Below are 25173 nucleotides of genomic sequence, written 5' to 3'. Positions count from 1 at the left end.
TGCCCAGCTCTCCGCCCTCCCACCCCGCTGCCATAGTCCCCGGCCGGCACACCGCGTCCCCTCTCTGTCCTCCATCCTGCCGCTCCAGACACCACCTTGTACCACTAGTACCACCTTACCACACACCCGGCGCTCTGCGGACCCGGTCACATGACACGGCGCCGCCATTTTGTCTTAGGAGTGAAGTGTGAGGTAAAAAGATAGAAGAAGGGAGAGAAACCGGAAAGGAAGAGGAGAGGAAGAGACAGAGAGCGGCGTAAGGCACGGACCGGCTCTGCTGCTGCTGCCGCCATTCTAACTGTCAGGCGAGCTGTCAGGGAGGGCACCGGGAGCTGCTCGTAGCTGGAGGAGCCGGCAGTGACAGGAGCCCAGAATCACTAGGCCCGGCCCGAAGTGTCAGCACCGAGAATGTCGGGTCAATCCATCACCGACCGGATCACCGCGGCCCAGCACAGTGTCACCGGATCCGCCGTGGCCAAGGCCGTCTGCAAGGCGACCACCCATGAGGTGATGGGGCCCAAGAAGAAGCACCTGGACTGTAAGTGGGGACACGTCTCATCTGCTACATGGTAGTCACACAGGACAGGGCACCCATAGGTGTACTACATGGTAGTCACACAGGACAGGCCACCCATAGGTGTACTACATGGTAGTCACACAGGACAGGGCACCCATAGGTGTACTACATGGTAGTCACACAGGACAGGGCACCCATAGGTGTACTACATGGTAGTCACACAGGACAGGCCACCCATAGGTGTACTACATGGTAGTTATACAGAACAGGGCACCCATAGGTGTACTACATGGTAGTCACACAGGACAGGCCACCCATAGGTGTACTACATGGTAGTCACACAGAACAGGGCACCCATAGGTGTACTACATGGTAGTCACACAGGACAGGGCACCCATAGGTGTGCTACATGGTAGTCGCACAGGACAGGGCACCCATAGGTGTGCTACATGGTAGTCGCACAGGACAGGGCACCCATAGGTGTGCTACATGGTAGTCGCACAGGACAGGGCACCCATAGGTGTGCTACATGGTAGTCGCACAGGACAGGGCACCCATAGGTGTGCTACATGGTAGTCGCACAGGACAGGGCACCCATAGGTGTGCTACATGGTAGTCGCACAGGACAGGGCACCCATAGGTGTGCTACATGGTAGTCGCACAGGACAGGGCACCCATAGGTGTGCTACATGGTAGTCGCACAGGACAGGGCACCCATAGGTGTGCTACATGGTAGTCGCACAGGACAGGGCACCCATAGGTGTGCTACATGGTAGTCGCACAGGACAGGGCACCCATAGGTGTGCTACATGGTAGTCGCACAGGACAGGGCACCCATAGGTGTGCTACATGGTAGTCGCACAGGACAGGGCACCCATAGGTGTGCTACATGGTAGTCGCACAGGACAGGGCACCCATAGGTGTGCTACATGGTAGTCGCACAGGACAGGGCACCCATAGGTGTGCTACATGGTAGTCGCACAGGACAGGGCACCCATAGGTGTGCTACATGGTAGTCGCACAGGACAGGGCACCCATAGGTGTGCTACATGGTAGTCGCACAGGACAGGGCACCCATAGGTGTGCTACATGGTAGTCGCACAGGACAGGGCACCCATAGGTGTGCTACATGGTAGTCGCACAGGACAGGGCACCCATAGGTGTGCTACATGGTAGTCGCACAGGACAGGGCACCCATAGGTGTGCTACATGGTAGTCGCACAGGACAGGGCACCCATAGGTGTGCTACATGGTAGTCGCACAGGACAGGGCACCCATAGGTGTGCTACATGGTAGTCGCACAGGACAGGGCACCCATAGGTGTGCTACATGGTAGTCGCACAGGACAGGGCACCCATAGGTGTGCTACATGGTAGTCGCACAGGACAGGGCACCCATAGGTGTGCTACATGGTAGTCGCACAGGACAGGGCACCCATAGGTGTGCTACATGGTAGTCGCACAGGACAGGGCACCCATAGGTGTGCTACATGGTAGTCGCACAGGACAGGGCACCCATAGGTGTGCTACATGGTAGTCGCACAGGACAGGGCACCCATAGGTGTGCTACATGGTAGTCGCACAGGACAGGGCACCCATAGGTGTGCTACATGGTAGTCGCACAGGACAGGGCACCCATAGGTGTGCTACATGGTAGTCGCACAGGACAGGGCACCCATAGGTGTGCTACATGGTAGTCGCACAGGACAGGGCACCCATAGGTGTGCTACATGGTAGTCGCACAGGACAGGGCACCCATAGGTGTGCTACATGGTAGTCGCACAGGACAGGGCACCCATAGGTGTGCTACATGGTAGTCGCACAGGACAGGGCACCCATAGGTGTGCTACATGGTAGTCGCACAGGACAGGGCACCCATAGGTGTGCTACATGGTAGTCGCACAGGACAGGGCACCCATAGGTGTGCTACATGGTAGTCGCACAGGACAGGGCACCCATAGGTGTGCTACATGGTAGTCGCACAGGACAGGGCACCCATAGGTGTGCTACATGGTAGTCGCACAGGACAGGGCACCCATAGGTGTGCTACATGGTAGTCGCACAGGACAGGGCACCCATAGGTGTGCTACATGGTAGTCGCACAGGACAGGGCACCCATAGGTGTGCTACATGGTAGTCGCACAGGACAGGGCACCCATAGGTGTGCTACATGGTAGTCGCACAGGACAGGGCACCCATAGGTGTGCTACATGGTAGTCGCACAGGACAGGGCACCCATAGGTGTGCTACATGGTAGTCGCACAGGACAGGGCACCCATAGGTGTGCTACATGGTAGTCGCACAGGACAGGGCACCCATAGGTGTGCTACATGGTAGTCGCACAGGACAGGGCACCCATAGGTGTGCTACATGGTAGTCGCACAGGACAGGGCACCCATAGGTGTGCTACATGGTAGTCGCACAGGACAGGGCACCCATAGGTGTGCTACATGGTAGTCGCACAGGACAGGGCACCCATAGGTGTGCTACATGGTAGTCGCACAGGACAGGGCACCCATAGGTGTGCTACATGGTAGTCGCACAGGACAGGGCACCCATAGGTGTGCTACATGGTAGTCGCACAGGACAGGGCACCCATAGGTGTGCTACATGGTAGTCGCACAGGACAGGGCACCCATAGGTGTGCTACATGGTAGTCGCACAGGACAGGGCACCCATAGGTGTGCTACATGGTAGTCGCACAGGACAGGGCACCCATAGGTGTGCTACATGGTAGTCGCACAGGACAGGGCACCCATAGGTGTGCTACATGGTAGTCGCACAGGACAGGGCACCCATAGGTGTGCTACATGGTAGTCGCACAGGACAGGGCACCCATAGGTGTGCTACATGGTAGTCGCACAGGACAGGGCACCCATAGGTGTGCTACATGGTAGTCGCACAGGACAGGGCACCCATAGGTGTGCTACATGGTAGTCGCACAGGACAGGGCACCCATAGGTGTGCTACATGGTAGTCGCACAGGACAGGGCACCCATAGGTGTGCTACATGGTAGTCGCACAGGACAGGGCACCCACACAGGTAATGAGACATGAACTGGACATACACAGGTACTAATACTACATGGCCGCCATGCATGTACAGGACACACGATGCTATTACTGGTATATATACAGGTATAGGGCACATGTGTGTACAGAATACACTGGTGCATATATACAATTGTATACATCTATATGTGTACAGAGCACACTGGTGCATATATACAATTGTATACATCTATATGTGTACAGAACACAGTGGTGTATATACTTGTATACATACACACACCAGTGTGTTCTGTACACATACAGATGTATATAAACATACACTAGTGTGTTCTGTACACATATAGATTATATACTTGTATACATACACACATCTATATGTGTACAGAACACACTGGTGTATGTATAAATGTATCTGTATGTGTACAGTACACACTGGTGTGTATATTTATATACATCTATTTGTGTACAGAGCACACTGGTGCATATATACAATTATATACATCTATATTTGTACACAACATATTTGTGTGTATATATACAAGTATATACATCTATATGTGCACAGAACACACACACATAGGTTTTATCACACATGATTGTCATGTTATGCACTTGCTCAGCATTATATGTACAGTGACCACTTGTGACTTCCATTTAATTGGTATATGATACACGGAGTCCCTGCTTCCCCACAAAATAACTGCGCCAAATTGTGTTCCATCTGGGAATAGCGACCGGCGCACAGTCCGGTTTTCATGGGTGCTCCCACATTTGTGCACCTGGTGGGCTGCAGCTTGTCTGGAAGTGGTTCTGGTTACTGGAGCTTATAGGATCCCTTGGACTGACACACTTTATACACCCTATGAGGAAGATTTATCATATACCGGCGCTCCTGTACTGACCTGTGTCGCACAGGGTACATCAAGAGGCCTAAGCGTGTTTTTCGGGATGGCGCGGCCGGTGAACAAAAACTACGCCAGGTCAGAGGTTTTACCTAAAAACCAGCGCACGAAAGTAGCATGGCGGTGGTGTATTTACTATTTTAATCTTGACTATTAATCTTACTTATTTGCTTTTCACTGGCGTGGAAGCAGTGATAAATCCCCCCCCCCCCCCTTTATTTTTATACATCTCTGTCCCAACACATGACAGGGATTTTCCAGAAAAACCAAAACTGGAAAACCCCTTTTAACTTTTATCCAAGTATTGTTTGTCTCCATAGACATTCGATACAAACAGTTGCTGGTTGGAATTTTGTATGTATTCTCCTTACCTGGCTCCTGGGATTTAGAAATGAGTGTATGATATTCCGTATATGCGTGTAGGTGTTCTTAGCTGTTTATATGGTGTGTGATGTCGTGTGGATATAAATATGCTGTATAGGATGGCTGGGGGAAACCTGCTCACCACAGTGACACGAATATTACATGATGAATATTATCAGAGTAGTTTGGGACTGACAACCACCACCATTGCATATCCTCTGCTGCTTCTTCAGTCTACAAGCTCAGTACACTGCATGGTGGATGTGTGTGGTATTGCAGCTTGTTCTTCACTCCCATTCCCATAGAGTTAAAGAGGACCTGTCAGCAGATCTTGACCACCCTGACTAGCAATGCCTTCTGATAAAGGGTTACAAGTCCTCCCCATATCGCATAAAATTAGCTGCCAGCGAGGCTTTGTACCTTTAATTACAGATGTTTTTCTGATATGCTAATTAGCTTTTCTGACTTATGTCTGATATCTATGACTCCTCTCTCTCCTGGGCAGGCAGTGAACCACGCCCCATTATTCTGACTGACAGCTCTGTGTCTCTTCAACCGACTACAAACATATAAAGCTATATGTACAGATGGGAAATATTGTCAATCTTTTTACACGGTGCCTTGTCACTGGTCACATGTCATGAATGTCATCATCGCAGGTCTCTCAGCCTTCTAAAATAGCAAAGTCTACATCATGTATGAGATTACATGAAGCTACAGCCTCCATGGACGGTGGAGAGGAGTAGAACTCCATGGAGGCTGCTGTGACTTCATTTGGTCAGATACATGCATGGGGTACAGTTTGCTATTTTTTGAAGACTAACAAACTTGAGATGATGTCACTCTGGACATGACATGAACTGTTACCAGTAAGGAGGCATAAGGCATGGGGAGGATTAGATGGGAGGGTCCGGCCAAGCAGGACACGCCCCCTCTGATGCCAGGTAATAAAAGATAAAAAGTGATTTATGTGGATTAAGTGAAACAATTTTTAGCTAAAAGAAGGGGATCAGTTAGTTGATAGGACTCTATAGGAACCTGTCACTGGCTGTATATGTGCAAATGTAGTGACAGCTTCCCTTTCAATGGAGAGTGGCCACGCATGAAAACACTCTGCTCAGCCATCTGGGGAGTGAGAGTTAGCAGCCCCCCATTCCTGAGATAGCTGAAGATCCCAGAGGTAGAAGCCACATCAATCATCTATTTATGACATATTCTGTAGATATTCCAACAGAAATTGGATTAGCGCCTTTTCAAGGTGTCCAGGAAGTTTTGCTTTTCAAAAAAAGTCTCAAGTTGATAAATTTGCATGAAACTTTTCTACCCTCTCCCTCTGTCAAGACCACAAGCTGCAGCCTCTTGTCCTTCACTGCTGCAGCACCAGGCCCCAATACAAGATCCTATGCCCAGAGCTCAGTTACTCGGTCCAGGCTGCTGGTGCTCCAGTCACATGACCTTCTACAGCGGCCATGAGCTTCAGCCATGAGCATTGCTTTGTGCACAACTGCAGGGTTAGACTGATATCCTGATTCAGTAGTCTCCTGTCACAGCAGCCCCCTAGTATAGCACTTATACTGAGCACATCCCCTGGTGTCACTGGAATTCCTGGAGAAAACGGTGGTGAGAGGCATACAGGGATGATGTGATGTGCATCTCCTGTGTATACAAATCACTGATAACAGTGATGCTATTAGATTACTGCTTTATGTGAGCTGTATAAAATAACAGCAGGGGGCACACACATAATGCCCCAATTGAATTCAGTAATTAAAAAATTCAATTAAAAAGTAATAAAACTTAGTCATCATTATCAACCAATGTCTTGTCTGCCTGGGATGCCATAGCCGTCGTCGCCATAGTTGTCACTCATAGTCTTATCTGCCGGGGTCGCAATTTATTTGTGTTTGTGAAAATGTCATATTCCTCCTAGGCTCCAAATACTCCAAATATATAGAATATATTTTCTCTTTTCTGGAAAAATGTAAGTGCAGCCTCTGTATGCCACTATCCTTCCCAAAAATGTTAGCGTTTTGGACAATCGGTAATGTTATATATGACCACTGATATTGGACACTGTTTCTATTTTACTTTGTCAGATCTTATCCAATGTACAAATGAAATGAATGTGAACATCCCGCAGCTCGCTGACACCCTCTTTGAAAGGACGGCCAATGGTAGCTGGGTTGTCGTATTCAAAGCCCTTATCACAACACATCACCTTATGATGTACGGCAACGAGGTAAGATTACTTCTGTATGGAGAGGGCTCACCGGCTGTACATTGCAGCAAACATCCACCACTTATACTCGCTATCATTGTTCCAATCGCTGCTCTGTGGAACGACACCGGGGAGTGGCCATGGGTAGCCATGGCAGGCTCAGGTCTTCGTCAGACCCAAGGCTGAATGGCATATGGCGTTTCGTTACAATGAGCCAGTGGCTCATTGTTATGAATACTGTGTAAGAATGTCACATACTGCAATAGTAAAAAATTTAAATAATCTCCCTTCTCCTAGAACTTGTATGAAAGGTAATAAACAGTAAAAATCACAAACATGTTAGGTAGCTCCGCGTCTCAAAATGATAGATTCCCAGCGGTTAATCCCATTATGGAAAATGGCGCCCAAATGTCCGAAACTCTACTTTTACACCATTTTACATCACGTCAAAAATGTAAAAATATTGCACAGTCCTCATAATGGTAGCAATACAAATGTCAGCTCATTTAACGAAAAATGACCCCTTAAAGGAAACCTACCACTTGAAGTGGCAGGTTTCAGATGGAAATACCGGGCACCAGGTCAGGGTGAGCTGGTGCCGGAGCTTATTTTTGTTAGTGTTTTAAACCGCGGTTTAAAACACTTTTTAAACGTTATAGCCGGCGCAGGGAGGTACGCCCTCGGCGCTTACCGTGCGCGCGGCTACATAGGAAGTGAAGGAGAGCCGCGCGCATGGTAAGCGCCGAGTGTGTACCTCCCTGCGCCAGCAATAAAGTTTAAAAAGTGTTTTATACCGCGGTTTAAAACTCTAACAAAAATAAGCACCGGCACCAGCTCACCCTGAGCTGGTGCTCGGTATTTCCATCTGAAACCTGCCACTTCAAGTGGTAGGTTTCCTTTAACACAGCTCCGTACACAATAGTATAAAAAGTTAACGTTAGAAGATGGCTTTTTTTTTTTTTTTTTTCTTGTGCACATTTGTTTAAATTTTTAAAATGTATTAAAACCTGTATAAGGCTATATTCACACTGCCGTTGCCCGCCCGTACCGTACTGTAGTGGGCAACGGCAGTGCACGGGCAGAGGAGGAGGAGGTGGTGGTGAGCGTAGCTCACCCCCGCCCCTCTCCATAGGAAGTAATGGCACATGGTGCCGTACTACGGGTAAAGATAGGACTGGTCCTATCTTTTTCCCGGGTACGGAGCAGTACCGTACTGCACCGTAGGGCGCCGTGCGCCCATTGCCGGCTATGGAGGGCGTATATATAAGTCCTCCATACGTTTGTGTGAATGTAGCCTAAATTTGGTATCCCCGTGATCGTACTGACCCAAAGTATAAAGAAGAGGTGGTTTTTAGAGCGCATAATGAAAGTCGTAAAAACTGAGCCCACAAGAAAGCAACGCAAATGTGGGGAAATTGGCAATGAATAATAAAGAAGTAAATTTTTTTACGCAGGAAATAAGCCCTCACACAGCTCTGTAAAAATGTATGGATTGTTTAAGGTGGAGAGGGAAAACAAACAAACCTACTTGGCCCTATTTCATTTTTGCTTTTTAGAACTCCCTTCATTTCAAACGCCATAACCTCCCCCCCCCCCCCCCCCTTTTACAGAGCTGTATGAGGTTTTATCTGTGGGACAAATTGCACTTTTTAGTGGCCCCATTTAATATTCCATGCAATGTACTGGGAAAAAAATTGCAAGTGCAATGAAATTGACACAAAAAAACACATTTGCATCATTTTCTTGTGGGCTTTGTTTTTTCTCCAAATGATTCCCCGTTACTCTTTGGGTCTGTTTGGTCACAGGAATGTCAAATTTATATAGTTATTTTTGCCAAAATTGCAATTTTAACCAAATTCCGAGGCCCGAAACTGTTCCATACTTCGTGTACAGACCTGTGTAAGGTGGCCTTTTTTCGCAGTACATGCTGACTTTTAAATTTATATCAATTTGGGGACCTCTTATGACTGTTTAATAATTTTCTTTTCAAATATTTATGGATGGGAAAAGTGGTGATTCGAACATCTGCCCTGTTACATTGCAGGCATTCTCCAATACTGCTGTATTGTATTATACAGTAATTTTACTGCCATCGGCAGGCCATTAGGTAACCCTATCCATGGCAGGCCTAAAAGTCTCTGAGACCGCCGGCTGCCATGGCAACCAATCAGTGCCCACAGATGATGTCATCACTTCTTGATGCTTCTGAGTGCGGCTGATGGAGTTGATTGTCATTTACTTTCTGGTAGCAGTGCATGAGGTAACAACTAATTTCTACCTACAAACTCTTGGATTTGAAGAGGTTCCAAAAATAAAAAGGAGTATTCCTCATGATGTACACATGCTTTACCATAGTTACAGCAGAACTAAAACTAAACTAAAGTCAAATTTCAGAAATAAATAGCAGGTGATGTTACATGTCGTAATATTCTACATTGTGTAAGATAACTTTGCGGTGCCTTTTGTCAGTTCCCTCTTTCTCATATAGTGAGCTTGTGGCACCAAGATTGGCGTTGTTGCATATAATCTACTTTATAATATCTATAAGACATTGGCAATCCAGATGTGTATTTTGGCACACCTGCTCTTTACTAATCCCTCCCTCTTTGCCAGCAGCAGACAAACTGTATTCGGCTTATTGCCCAACAAGCGAATTTGTTGCGTGCACCTGGCGTTGTGAGATTACTGGAACATCCAACCCAAACGCTCATACAAAACTCAACTCCAGTTCCCGAGCGTTTGGGCCGGATGTTCCAGCAAGCACATGATGTGAGTTTCACGCATCAAACTAGATTTCGTTTTTTGTTTTTTTAAAAAAAATAGATTTTAGAAATGCATCCATTGCTGTTCTGAATGATTGTATTACTATTTGTCTTTTAGCGATTCATTCAGTATCTTGCATCCAGAAATACATTATTCAACCTCAACAACTTTTTAGATAAAGGTGCTATGCAAGGTAAGCAAACTAATATTTCAAGCATTTTCTAAGTTTCACATTTCACTGATGATTATTCCTTCGCTAAATGAAAGATGCGTGGTCCCGTTACTCGAGTCAAAGGAGGGTGTGTATGTCGTGACTGTGTATGTACTGTGTTATACATTGCTATTCATACATTTGTAGGAAGAATAATAGAGGAGTGGCACAACACAGACTTAAAATATTACATGTACAGAAGATATATTTACTAGACTACATATGTCATCTTAATTTATTTGGCTTTCTTATTTTGAAACCTTTTTTAGGCTATGATATGTCCACCTTCATAAGGCGATACAGCAGATATTTGAATGAGAAAGCGCTTTCCTACAGACTTGTAGCAGTGGACTTCACCAAAATGAAAAGGGGGTATGTATGATAGGACTATGGATCTTGAATGACTACGCGACTGGTGTGGTTTTTATTTTTTAAACCATATCTTTTTGTCCATATTTTAGGATAGATGGGGTTATGAGAACTATGGCTACAGAAAAGTTATTGAAAACTCTTCCCATCATTCAGAATCAGCTAGATGCTTTGCTAGATTTTGATGTAAGTGCATCGTCACCTTATGCTGCAATATCTTTACATTTTTTTTATTATGGTTTTTAACTTTTCTTGTGTATGTATTTTTCTTAGGCAAACCCAAATGAATTAACTAATGGTGTTATAAATACCGGCTTCATGCTGCTGTTCAAAGACTCCATTCGATTGTTTGCTGCTTACAATGAAGGAGTTATTAATTTGTTAGGTATGTTGTATGTCTGTGTAGCTGTTGGTTTCATCTGCGTAGAAATGCTTGAGAAATGTATTGTCCAAATTGGCTGCTTTTTCACAAGTTTGGTCGATGTATTTGGAGGCCTCCTGACACTTTCTTCCCTCATTGGCTTATTAGGGAAAAAAATCGGGAAGATAGATTTTATTTACCTAATGCTTTTGCCTTTGGGAGGAGAAGTTTCTGTCTGAGATGTCCGGAAGAGGCAAGAGTCTGGCAGCTGCTTTGCTCCCAATCCCTGTCGCTAAGCATCTACTACTATTTGCACAGACCGAGTGTGCATGTGTATTGGGGAGTTGGGTGTTGTTAAAGTGAATGGCCACTTATTGCATAAGATAAGTTGCAGGACAATATTGCATAAACCTGTGTAAAGAAGGCAAACCTAGAAGAAGGGACAACTCCCAAGTCTCAGCAGGAATAGCTTGAACTACTGTAAACTCTTACCCTGATTCCTCCAGCATAATTTTATAGAGGAAATCAGTGACCATTTTTTTTTTTTTTTTTTTTTTTGCCAATGAGCAATTTTCGACACCATAGGTAGGTCTAGTTGGGTTTTTTGTAGCTATGACCCTATTCATAGAGGTCTATTTCAGTCTACACAATAGATAAGACTTTTCGAGTGTAAACGTGGATTGTTTTTGAAAAGAATAAGTTTTTAAATAGATTTTATTGTAATGTGTAAAAAGGAAAGAAAGAAATCCACTATATCCCTTACTGACACCTGTCATACATTTATCATTTCCTTTCTTTTTCTTTTCTTGACCATAGAAAAATACTTTGATATGAAGAAGAACCAGTGTAAAGAAGCCTTGGATATTTACAAGAAATTTCTTGCTCGAATGACCAAACTGTCTGAATTCCTCAAAGTGGCAGAGGTGAGTAGTGTCCTTCCTGCATCAAAGGGCCCTTATGTAGCTCCTGGCGCTGGTACAGTAGCATGTGTCCTGCATGATGCAAATTGAATGCTCTAAATTTGGACATGCCAATGGTGAATGAAAATGCATTATTGCTTGATACCATTCTCACTTTTCTTCAGGATTTGCCTTGTTATGAACATCAGCTTCCAAGTTTACCCTTTGCTATATTTACCCTACATGTGCACTTAACTCCTTGCCAAGCAGCATGAATATATCAAGCTTAATCCATGTTAAAGCCTCTTATATTTGCACTTGAATCGCACTTACAACCACTGCATGATGTGGTCGCATTTGTCTCAATTTTCAACTTCTTGTGGCTTTTCAACAAGTGCCACTGTACCAGTCCATTAAGTTACTAAAGGCCCTTTTCCCTTCATGCCATGTGTGTAAGCATTCAATATCCACAGCACTCTCCATTGCCGCTGCATGAAGTAATGTACACTTTTCTTTCCCCCCCCTTTTTTGTGAATTCAGCAAGTTGGGATTGATCAGGGTGACATTCCAGATCTTACTCAGGTCAGTGTGCATTTCATTCATTTTTATTATTTTCTATTATTATAATTTTTCATTACTTCCAGGTCTTTGTCATTTTTATTTCTTTCTCCATAAACCATAATCGTGAGACATTTTCTCTTCCATATATATATTTTATATGGAAAACCATTAAGGTGAACTGGTGACTTCATCCATTCTGTGAATAATTCTGTATGGTCTCCATGATTCAAAACGTAACCATTTTATCACAGCACCTCCATTGTTCTTTCATTGAAATATTAGGGTTGATATTATTTCTGTGGTTACTTACTGCTGTAAGTAGGGTGAACACTAATGTATTTGGAGTCGGTGGGGCAGATTTATTTACTGCTTTATACACCTTATTAATAAACCGAGTGCACCAGAATGTAGGCGCAGCTACGACTCACTTAGCATAAATGTGCACACAAAGGCGTGCGCCCTTTGTTTGTGGCACTGTTTGACAATTTTATTATTAACAGTGCGTGTCGTTAACCAAAAATGAAATTGGTGCAGTAAATCGTCTGTAGAGACACATCTGTGACATATGAGAATCCCACAGTCTCAGACTGCACAATGTGCCAGCAGTGTGTTAACGTTTCAGTTTTGACTTTTTCACGCTTGACAAATGTGTGTGTAATGTGAGGTGTCTAATACTCCTGAGTAGAGGTGCATTCATGGGGAGGTTCAGTCCAGCTTGTCAATCATTTATTTAAAAAAAAAATCAAGGGGGCAATCACATTGGTAATTGACGGCCCTCTCCTCTGTAATTGTGGAGACAAGTCTTGTGGTCAATCGCTGATGGGACAGTCTCCTTGACTTTTGAGAACTGAAAAAGGAGACCTATAAATGCAAAATTGTTTTGTTTGGAAAAACATAGAATATCTGTTTGCACATCTTCTCCTGTTCTATACAATGTGGCCTTACAATGCACTTTCAGTGTAATAGGTTTGGCTTAAGTTTCTTCAATGAACTTCAATGGCCACTTTACCTCATGTTTTTTGTAAACTGTGTGTGTAAATTTGCTTTCTTGATGTGTAAAGTGCAGCCAGACATTGCTGACCATAAAATGGCTACAGATTGAGGGTCATGTGATCTGTGTCCATCAACAATTTCCCTGCCAGGTCCTTATGATGGTATTTGTGAATACAAAATGAAGGTGTTGGCCGGAGGGTAAAAGACAGGAGCCTTTACACATTACATATCAAAGCGGAGCAGTACTTTTAATAGATGTATATTGTATTTGTAAATTACCTAATATGCTTTGACTTATGAAGTGTCAGTAATGTATCCGGAACTAAAATCGCAAACCTGGAAACGCGTCTAGAGGCTCTTTTTGTAGCACTGGAGATTCTATAGGTTGGATGCCACATGTGATCCAATTGTATCATTGGAAGGCAAACTGAATAGTACAATAGACTTTGCTATTCCTTACAGTGTCATCTGTTCATGTTTGGATTTTAGTGTGTGTCATATGTGTAATCCTTAACTCAGGTTTCCAAAACTTCTTACTGTATAGTATTGCCAAGATTCTAAACAATACATATCTGTATGTGGTATATTTGGAAATGACTTGAGCTTGCTATTCTTGGCAGCCGTCTTGATTACTGTTTGATTGGCCAGCTATAACAAGAAATAGAAATAGTTGCTCAAAGAATTTCGCATTAAATTGCATACTAGTAACTGGTTGGAGGGGTATACCAAGGACATCCGCATCCTCCATCCAGTGACTTTGTGTTCCCAGAGGGGTATTCAATCAGTAATGATGACACACGGCCTTGACCCTGGACATGTGACATCACAGGATGTCCTAAAAGTGTCTGACAGCAGGTCACGTGTCCTGCACAGCCAGAAGGGTAAAGTTGGCTGTGGAAGGCTATATTAGGGTATTGTTCTGGCCCTGGTAAACTTTCTTATATGTGGTCAACTCCATTTTAGTGACTTCCTATCTGAATCTTGTATAATATTGTGATGTATCTCCGAATTACTACAACTGATGACATCTCCAAGTAGATTTTCTTACATCACGTAAAAGTAAAACAAAATGTGCTTAATGAAGGTGCATCTGTCTTCTACAACTATACATTTATTTCCCCCATAATTCTATCTAATAAATGACTATTGGCCCACAGGCACCGAGCAGTTTGCTGGAAGCACTTGAACAGCACTTGGCATCCCTGGAAGGGAAGAAGACAAAGGAACTCTCAGCTGCTAGCCGGTGAGTTGCGCAAATACCGTCTATTTGGTATTTTTTATAGTCCTCATGATGTCACCTGTTTTTTCTATTTCAAGACTTTTTGACTTTTTAATTTCCTCTAACTGTTGACCATTCAATATATTTTTTTTTTCTGTAGAGCTAGCACCTTGTCCAGTGCGGTATCGTCTCTTGCATCAACTGGTCTGTCTTTTTCTAAAATGGATGAAAAAGAGCGACAACAGGCTCTGGAAGAGGAACAAGCGAGACTTCAAGCACTTAAGGTATTATTCACTATAACTAATCTGTGTTTACATGTGTTGTTCTCATAGCATAACACTGACCTATACCAAGGTTGCCTCATGGGCACTTCTGGGACATGACCCCTCTTCCTACATGAGCTCAAGCCAACTGCTACCCTGCCGCAGCTCCTTCCTTTACTGTAGTGTCTTACCCATCAATCTATCTGAATGTAATATTCAGTTTCCCTTACAATGTTTGCAGGCAATGGCTTTCACTAGCAAAATTGTGTTTACATCCAGATCAGATTTAGTGAAATGTTTTGAGTACTAAAATTTCTTGCGTAAAAATCAACATTAGAAAGATTCAGGATTCCTGATGCTATCCTTCCACTCATACACCCCGTCTTCATTATACTTTAGTTGACATGACAACGATAATGCTTGCTATAAAGGTCATATACTGAAACGTCCTTAATATATATTTTTTTTTTTTAGGAACAGCGTCTTAGGGAAATTTCTGTAGTGTCAAATTCTACACCCGGATCAACCTCACCAAGCACTTTATCTGGGAAAAGTGTCAATACCACTTCAGCTGTTGATTTATTTTCAACACCAGCACCAACTACTAATAGGTGAGCCGAGAAATGTATATTGTTACTCGATAGGAAGATTTGGTTTAGTTAAATTTCTGTGACTATAAATGTTTTATAAATGTTTTCTTCTGAAGGGTTTAAAGCAAACTCCATTGTGACAAAGGGGACTGTCAAAGATCTTTTGGAAACAATTGTACAAATAGTCATGGGGGAAGTGTTTTCATTCTTGTGGATGTTGAGGACTTTTGCATTTAAGGCCTCATGACTGTGTGCAGAGGCTGTTTGGTAGCTGCACCAACTGTGGCTAGCTCCGGGCCCTGTGGGCTTTTATTGGGCACATTCGGAGTGCATGCACTGTTCCTCATGGCGCTATGAATATGTTGGTATCTGAGTGGCAGTTGTCCCTGTCTTTGTAAGGTGGGCTGTAAACCAAGCTAAGCGTGATACGTGTTTGCAACCCTCAAGCGCACACTGGGGCCTAAACTGAAATGAGGTCTCACTGTTCTTGCAGCAAAATTGAGGAAAGTCCCAAAATGTGGAGACTTTACTTGTCCTCCGTGGATTTCAATATAATGATCCAAACTTTACCTCTGAGATGAGCATATGCTGGGCACTGAGATATACATAAATGCATGTAATGGCATCAACACTACAGAACATCTTTGCATTTGATGCCAGAGGGCATGAATCCATTATTATGCCATGGATATAATAAGCAGAAATTCTGCACATCGTAAATTGGTTAGATCCTGATGCCTTTTTTATATAAATTCTTCTGTATTCTACAGAGCTGGAAAAAAATTGTTGGGTTAAAAAAAAAAATAGTTTTTTAAGTGATCAGTAAATATGTTGACACGTATTTATTGAGCATAGAAGTGATGGAGATAAGGCAATCTATAACCAACACATAACAAGCTTTGTTATGTCTTGGTGTCAGTAAAGTGGCAGCTCTTTAGGGAGGTGGGACGTGGTTGCTCCAGGTTTGAATCACAGCTAGATTACATTAGAACAGTGCCCAAACTACAACTAAAACCCACTTATTTGTCTCAAAGTGCCAACATGACAATTAAAGCAGTAAACTTATTGCTCCCTTCTCTGTCATTGCTTTAAATTAGGTCAGTATCCTGAGGACATCAATACAGTAGAGAGAATGAGGACAAATTCAGGTTCCCCTGGACAGTAAGAATTGTCATCTCTGGAGCCAGAGCGACAATGATAATGCAGATCTGCCCACCCCTTCCAATTCCTCCAGCAGTCTCGGACAGCACTGTTGTTTTAAAGGGGTTGTCCAGAGGTTGAATACCTTGACTGATTTCTTCCAAAAACAGCACCACACCTGACTATGGTTTGTACCGTTATTGGGACTCAGCTTTATTCATCTTTATCCAGCAGAGTTGCAATACCGTTCAGGTGTGGAGCTGGAAGAAAGCATGAAGATGCCTTTTGTCCAATTTGGTGATGTCCCATATGCCACTCTCGTTACCTTATGCTCATGATGGAGCCTCTTTGCACTTCCTCTGGGGCCCCTGTGGTGATGGCCTGGGTGCCCACAGAGAGGGCTCTGAGTGCCACATGTGGCACCCGTGCCATAGGTTCGCCACCACTGCATTAGAATGACCTGAAAAGCAACTAAGCCACCAGAGAGCAAAAACTGGTTTTCATGTAATTGGAACATGCATGCACACACGTATATACATTATATTTTTGTTACAGAATGTAAGCAAAGGCATCTTCTAGAGATCTATTACACTTGGTCACGCTGTGGAAAGCACATAATGTCTCACCGCACAGGTACCAAGCTGGGTGGCCACGCCAACAAAGATTAAGACTGTCCTGCATGAGGCCTGAAGATGATATTCTATGTTTTGTTTTTTTAATTTTGGCCTCCTCGTTTTTATACTGTAAATTTTAAAAACATTTGTTATTTCCAGCATGCCCAACCTTACCAGTGATCTATTCGACTTGCAGCCAGCATTTGTACCAACAGTACAAAGCACTCCTGCTATAGCAACATCTACAAACAACTCATGGGGGGGTAAGTTTTGTTTCAGCTTGGTACGTTTTAGCATCTTCTTTAAATATGTGAATTTAGGTTATTGCTGTATCTTTAAATGTTAAAATGTTAGGTTTTTTTACTTTTACTTTTTCCATATGACACATTGGTGACATAGTACACTGTATGCATTGTCCTGTTGGGATGTGACCACAAGTTAATACTTAAAAAGTTCATGATCTCTATTGTTTTCTTCTATAGTATGACACCATTTGTTGCTTTTTGTTCGCAGGGCCCTTTTCATCATCAAATGGAGTTAGTTCTCCACCACACCTGGACATCTTTGACATGCAACCTGTTGAAGAGGTTGTAAAGTCTACTCCTTCATTCAACTCTTCTACATTTCCTTCTAAACCAACAATGGGACTTATTAGTGGTAATTCTATCCTTTATAATTTGTAATTCTCATTTGAATAGTCACTATATTTTATACAAATTTTGCACAAATCGGTAGTTGTAGTGACTCATTAGACCAAAGTACTTCCTTGTCTGATCATTCTTTCTTCCAAACTTTTCAACATTTCTGCTGAACTCTCTTTCTAGGAAGATTAGCAGAAGCTTACTGAGATTTCAGATTACAGTACATAAATGCTCAGTGCAGGAGAATGGGCAGCAGTGAGTCACAGCAGCTAGGTCTCCTGCAGCTTTGAGTCAACAGCCAATCCACAGGCAGAGATTAAAGCTGCTAGAAAATCATAACCACAAATAAAATTTTTGGAAAGTGAATGAAGGTTTATTTGCCAATATTGGTACACTGATAATGACTTGGAAAACTTCATCTATGTTTTGCTGGAGGTCTGCAGCATTACTTTATGAATTCCCCATGAAAACCCCATTGTGGAGCAGCTGGTCTTGGAACCCTTTATCCCCTAACAGACATGATGGTGTGCTATATTTGTCACGCTGATAGTTACGGGCTCAGGAGCTGATCTCTCTCCATAAAGAGATCTCTCTACATAATTTTTTTTTTCTAGTCCCCGGTACATTGAATTAGGACTAACAATTTGTCCTACAGTAACCAAGCTCCCACTTGGTCATGGAAATGCAAAAGTTGTACAGGAGAGAAATGATATAATGGACCTTTTACATAAAGATGATGATGATTGTTATAAAGGTATGGGATACGGGTAACTTTTACTAGAATCTTTTACTAGATACAAACACAATGGTTTTTCCATGCAGCATCCCAGCTGTTATGAGTTGCTTTAAGGATTCCTTTATGATGCTCGGGATAAAACCGTTTTGAAGATAATTGCAAAAGGATTTAAGAAATTATATATTAACTTTTAAACCCATGTTTCCCCATTCTGAACTGTGTGTAAAGGCAAACCTCTCAGTGTACATATCGGACAGTAATGTAGTATTTTCGTGTATTTGCATTTAGGTTTCCCAGTTCAGAATGCTTCCACAACAATGAATGTGGATTTCGATGCTGTATTTGGGACAAAGTCTTCAACACACGAAAATAATGAAACGCCAGGTATGATTAATGTCAGACTGTTGGGGGTCAAATAAATCTGTTTTGTATCAAAAGCATCTTTTCCTTTTTTATATGGTCCAATAAACTAATAGTGACACAAAGAGAACAGGAAGCACACAGGATGGGCAGGTGTTTGGGTCGCAGCCCCGTAATGAAACATGGAAACAAAATATATTCAGGCAGGCAACCGGCTCTTCTAACAATTTGGCAAATTAAGCAAAAACCAAGTAAACAAGGGCGGTGATAAGGGAAAAGGGGGGGGGGGTGTATGTTGCTCCCCATAGCAGCTTGGTGTGGTAAACTGGGACAAAAAGTAATTGGAGTGGTTCAGGTGTCAGGGCCAGGACCTAGCTTGTCGCTTTGAGCCATGTAGAGAAGGAAGAGGAATTCCTAAACTGGATCCATTTGGACCAAGTATTGTGGTACGTATCTAGCAGGTTACTGTCTAAATGGTTGTCTTCCTCTACCCACATTAACTTTGTGGTTGGGGTTGTGGTTTTGCAAAGCCTAGGGACCACCAGCAGACCTCTCTTGAGGTCTCTTAGGTGGTCCGGAAGCATAGATAGTAGTGCAATGGCTGGAGACAAATCCCCAGTAGCACCACATCTATATCTATAGAGGTCCCAGATAGCAGTCCAGATGGAGGAGACTACCTTGCAATCCGACCAGACGTGAAGTATAGCACCTCTTACCCTTCAACATTTCCAATATATAGGGATACATTCATTTCAATCAGACATGGGTCCTATACCAGCAGGATTTCATTATTTTAAATGTACTTGTTCAGCAACTTATTTGCTCTGTACTTGTATAGTAGTCGTTAGTTCAAAGTACAAAGAGGCTCCAGTGCACATTCATTATTCTCCGCATAGTCGGGGATTTCCAAAGGTCATACATTAATTTATTGCATGGCCCTACCTTATGGCCCCATGAACACAAATGTATGAGGGAACATGTTCACGGCCGTATCATGGACCCCATCGACGTCTATGGGACTGACCCGATCACTGTGTGGGAGCACACCCATGTCCGCACTGAGACCGAGCTTGGCGGATATGTCTTGTATTATGCTATATTATGGCGTTAAGCTTTCAATGGAGAGGGGAGGGGTTAGAAGCGATCATCCCGCCCCAATCTTTCACCTGGCTGTATACTCGCATGGGTCGTAGCATAGGTTTGTGTGCATGAAGCCTAACAATGGTTCAGTAACTGTTACATCTGTCTGCGCTTTGTTAGGCTGTGAAAGCATTATTTTCTGTTGCATTGTTGTATCCTCCCCTTACACTAATTCTATTTTCTCTTTTTATTGCATGCGCTTCTCACCTGGTCGTTCTACTGGTGAGTTATTAGATGTTGTTTTTCCTACTAAACAGAACTAAAATGAGTTTTTATTTTCTGGGGGGTTTTTATATTTTGTTATTGCATGTTAATCACTTTCATGTCCAGCTATAGTTCAGGTAACAGATGTGCTATGCTTTTTCCCTACTGAGAAAGTACATGTACTTCTGCCAGGTCCAGAAAGTAAGATTAAAAACTGCACGTTTGAAGATTTCCAGCAATAGAAAATCAGTCAGATGGTGGCTTTTCTTAGGTGTCATGGTTATGAGCATTATAGGGTATTTGTACAATTCAAGGGTGTGTTTAAGACAGGAAATTATATTAAATAAGATGATAAAGCAAACATTGCTCTAATGCCTAAATTACGTCCAGTTACATATCCTAAAGGCAGAAGGCATAAAAAATAGTGACCTACGTTTTCTCCAGTTACAACTTATGTAACTGATTTCAGAAACCATTAACAGCAGATATATATTTACGGTATATATATTTACATTTTATAATTCTTTGAAAATAAAAACTGTGCTCTACAATGCAGTGTAAAGTAATGGCTCTATTATCCTATTAATTCCAAACTCTCTTTGCCTGTTTAGTTTCTTACTTTACAGACGATGTACTGCAGCCAACCATCTCTCAGCAAAATCAAAGGTCCGCAGGCGTCGTCACCCAGGGTGGCAAGTTATTGGCCAATGACCTTGACTCCTCACTTGCAAATCTGGTTGGAAGTAAGAAGTCCCATTTGTTTGTCTATTTCTTGTGTGTGTAGATGTAGATAGATGCTTTCCCTCACAGATGTTTGTCTTCCTGTTTTAGATCTTGGTTTTGGAGGAACACCATCAAAAAGGTGGGTGCAATAACTCTCCATCTTCTCCATTCTTCTCACATTTAAAGAGGACAAACTGCATGTACAGTAAGATGTTGGCATTTCATGTTGTCATATGGGGTGAGCACCCACCTCTGCCAGTACTGAATGTAGAGGCTGTCTAGTTGTGTGTAAGCAGTGAAGTACAGTAACTATTCTGTAATGTAAAGCTGTTATGTTGGCATCACGTATCTAGTATATCACATCTCTACTTAATTGGTTATGTTATCATTGAAGGGTTTTAGACCATTTTTGCCAGTTGGTATTTTTTTGCATTAATTGATACACTAAAAGTACATGAAGATCTCCTGCTGTCTGTGTCTAGATCTGATATGCAATGGAATCAGCCTACAGAGAAGAGACTGACTGGTGGTACAAACTGGCAAGCGAGAACAAGCACTTCAACAACCTGGAACCCTGCACCTGTAGCACCTGTATCTGTACCTCAAATGGTAGGTGCCCATTTTTGCATTGGTTTTCATACAGAACACTTTCTACTGAAAGATTTTAGTCCTTAAAGACTAGAAGTAACTTTTTAGAATCCAATATTTTCTTTTTTGTAACGTTAGTCAATGTAAGTTCTTTCACACAAAGGGCAGTGTTTTCATAGGAATGGTGTAAGAATAGTTTTTGAGCCTTATTTTATCTTAACTGACCTTGAACCTATACACATGGCATCATACCACAGGACCTTCTGTATGCATGTTTCAGTGTATATGCTCAGGAGCCCTCCTCTATAGTCCAGAGACAACAGGGTTACAAGGCTACGACAAGGTGGCGCTCTATTGATATATGTAATTATTTTGGTTTTATTAACCATGCTGTCCCAGAATGGAGTCCATTACTCTACTGGATATGTAAGTGGATTATTTTTTCTCTTATTATTGGTAAGAATTGAGAAAGTGTAATAATTTTTCAGTTTTATCTAATTTCATTCACAGTATTTTTTTTAAGGGGCAGCTGAATTTTGGAATACATTTACTATTTGTACTGGTTATTCTGTATTAATATTTTTTCTCATGTTTAGTAAATACGTCTACTATTTCTATAAAAGAAAGAAAGGTGAAAAAATTAATTTAATAAAACGTTCATATGAAGCTAAAGTCTTACATGTCAAAGTAAAAATTGTTATGATATGTAAACTGGTTCCAAAGATAATGTCATTTAAAAAAGAGCAGAACTGCAAAATTTGCCCTGGACATTCATTTGTCAATGACCCTCGGTCACAAAATCGTTGAAGGGGTTTTTTATTGAAAATTGAAACCCCTCCCCCAGGACATAAGCGTGCCCTGCTTTGCTCCTTCCAGTTTTCTTGACCAGAGGTTGTGAGGGATCACTGGACTGGCTTCATGCAATAAATGGCATTTTCAGACATGTGATATCCTGTGTTCTGGCATAGTCTCTTATCAGATGAAGCAAGTCCCTTGACTCTCCATAATTTCTGGCCAGGTGCAGATCAGAAAAAGCAGTGGAGCGATGCAGAGCCAGAGAGGGTATTGTTACAAACCTTATACAGGCAGTCTCCTACTTAAGAACACCCGACTTACATACGACCCCTAGTTACAAACGGACCTCAGGATTTTAGTAATTTGCTGTGCTTTAGTCCTAGACTACAATAAACAGCTATAACAGTTATCACAGGTGTCTGTAATGAAGCTTTATTGTTAATCCTGGTTCTTATGACAATCCAACATTTTTAAAATTGTCACAGAGACCAAAAAAATTTTGACTGGGGTTACAATAATAAAGTATACAGTTCCGACTTACCTACAAACTCAACTTAAGAACACACCTACAGACCCTATCTTGTATGTAACCCGGGGACCGCCTGTACACATTGTAGCTACAGTAGGGATATATGTGATTATTTGTTTCTACTTCCATGTTAGGTTCCTGCACCAATGAGCTATCCAGTTGCATCACCTCAAGTGCCTGTGTATGGAATGGTAAGGAAGCGGGTTCACCTTGCTATGGGAATGGATCTCCTGGGCCTAAAAATTGATTGAAAATGTTTCCACTGGGTAAAATTCAGATTCTCTATAGTTAATATTTATCTTTTGATTTTATATTTAGGTTCCTACACAGATTGGTGCAAATCCTCTCATGGTTCCTCAGCCACTGATTTATACACAACCAGGAATAAGACCCACCAATCCATTTGCCCCTGTTTCTGGAGCGCAGGTAAGTTTGTATATGCATTTTCTTGCGTTTTTTTTAATATACCAGGCACATTTTTGTTGTAGCTCAATCCCATCCATTTTGACATATTTGTACCTTTGGCATCAGGTTAATATGATCGGCTAGGTTGATGGCAATTTGATTTCTAGTGCTGTAATGTTAATTGCCTATCCTAAGAATAGGTCATTGTCATTGGAAAACCCTTGTAAAGGCATTGATGCTATATGCAAATTCCATTTTCCTAGATGGGACCTTGCCTCTTGCCTACCTTGAAAGGCATTCATTTTAACATCAAGCATGACTTTCAGGAATGTGTGCATGAGTATTATGAGGTTCTGCAGCAGCTGAAGTTTGCCTGATGTGGTTCTTCACCATGTAATAATGTTTTTTAATTTTGTAAGCAGTATTGATTGGGGGGAGGGGGTGCATGTATTCCAAAACCCTCTCTGTAAATGAAATGGTGCTACTTGGTGTAATCAGCTGGATCAGGCTGTGTAACTTCCCGAGCCGCGCCGTACAGTTTCATCTCGCTTCTAGCTGCGGTTGTCAGATTATCAGGTATTTTGACCTTCTGCAGTGGTATAGTTTGTACCCCTGAATAACCACTTGGTGCTACCAGAGGTGTAATGGTATATATTCATTTATGTCATGTAGTGAATAATTGTGTAATTTTTTTTTCCAGATGCAGTTCATGTAAAACAGCCAAAGCAGCAAGGAAGCATTGACAACCAAAAACTGGTGAAAAAGGGATATCCAGTCCTTTGCTGGCATGGTCTTTACCAGTGCTCCCATGAGTTTCCAGGTTCCTATAAAGTCCCCTGCTTTAGAGATTAAGACTGAATCTAATGTGACTGCACACAGCTGTTCCAAGAAAACATCTTCTCCTTACTACACTGGTGGTAGGCAAGAATCGCATAGAAAGCCTTTCTAAACGTGAACATTGAGGTGCCTTTGTCCAACAACATGAAGGGGGTTTTGTAGTTATTCTTTCCTGCCCCCTTCTCCAATTCATTCAGAAATCTCTCAGATCAATCTCCCATCGTTCCTGACAACCCATGTAGCTTTTCTGGAGATCTCACGCGGCTGAAAGTGAGTGGTAGGATTGTCAGGTCTCATATTGTGTACCAGGAGGAGCAGGTCCAATCTTCATGAGAAGTCCACGTCAGGAAAGCCAATATTTTATACTGAGGAAATGAACTTTGGAGCTGTATGAACCCAGTAGAGCCGATGGCAATGCAATAAGATGTCTTTATTGTCAGAAATTTTCCTTTTATGTGTGGTTTCCACAGTCATTTTGTAAAGTCCAAACTTCTGTTTTATGAATGGTATCTCTTTCTCTTTGTCAACTCCTTTTTTTCTGTATATTTCACCCTTTAAATTCAGCCAAGATTTAACCGTTTGAGACATTGCAAATAACAGGAGGTGATGATTTTTCCTTTTGCCACCGCTTAAAGAAAGTTTTATCCTTTGTTACCAATAAGCAGGGAAATGTAACTCCTGCCGTTTGTGCCACTTTACTTTACAGACATCAAGTACATTTTTTATTATGTAAATATATATTATATATATATCCTGCATTAATGATTTCTTTATTGCCGACCGCATCCTTTTACTTAAATCTATTCTCAAGGCAACGTCCTTTCAAAAAGGATCTTGACAATGTGCAGATTATTGTTGAATATGATTAGCTGATGCCAAATTAGCTCGGTAGATAAAATTGCATTATTCTATAATTTATTTAATCACAATGGAAGCGCCCAAATATTTCCGTAATCTCTCCTCATTGCCATTATAGCCACTTGCGGCAATGGAAAAACAAGGACATCAAAGCCAAGGTTTACTGTGCCCATGTACTACAAGAATGTGGATCTCAGAGTGTGGTATTAAATAAGATATCTCAAATTCAGATTTCAAAAAAATGGAATTGAATAATGTTATAATAAAATGGTATGTGATCTTTCACTTGTCTGGGTTGTCCTTCACTTGTAAATTGAAGGAAAGCTGTGAACCTGCTTTCATGTCTTCTGCTGGCAGTACATC

At 42.4% G+C, this 25173-nt stretch overlaps 1 protein-coding gene across 4 annotated transcripts; it reads left to right on the top strand.

Moving 5' to 3' along the window:
- On the top strand, positions 1-25095 carry LOC140077436 (phosphatidylinositol-binding clathrin assembly protein-like). 4 transcript variants are annotated; one of them, XM_072124647.1, is made up of 21 exons: positions 1-538; positions 6890-7032; positions 9892-9967; positions 10255-10357; positions 10447-10540; positions 10628-10739; positions 11532-11638; positions 12155-12196; positions 14326-14411; positions 14548-14671; positions 15125-15261; positions 17154-17257; positions 17508-17651; positions 18660-18755; positions 20687-20818; positions 20907-20937; positions 21281-21407; positions 21786-21812; positions 22845-22901; positions 23029-23136; positions 23816-25095. In XM_072124647.1, exons 1-21 carry the CDS (start codon positions 409-411, stop codon positions 23828-23830), a joined length of 1995 nt encoding a protein of 664 aa, XP_071980748.1. In that variant the 5' UTR covers positions 1-408; the 3' UTR covers positions 23831-25095. The 4 variants fall into 4 exon arrangements, with proteins under 4 accessions (XP_071980748.1, XP_071980749.1, XP_071980750.1 ...); XM_072124648.1 differs by having other exon boundaries at positions 3-538; positions 20702-20818; XM_072124649.1 differs by lacking the exon at positions 21786-21812 and having other exon boundaries at positions 3-538.
- The last annotated feature ends 78 nt before the right edge of the window (positions 25096-25173 follow it).

The sequence above is a fragment of the Engystomops pustulosus genome, chromosome 9, assembly GCF_040894005.1.
Source record: "Engystomops pustulosus chromosome 9, aEngPut4.maternal, whole genome shotgun sequence".
Lineage (NCBI taxonomy): Eukaryota > Metazoa > Chordata > Amphibia > Anura > Leptodactylidae > Engystomops > Engystomops pustulosus.
This window is presented reverse-complemented; position numbering and strand designations above follow the sequence as displayed.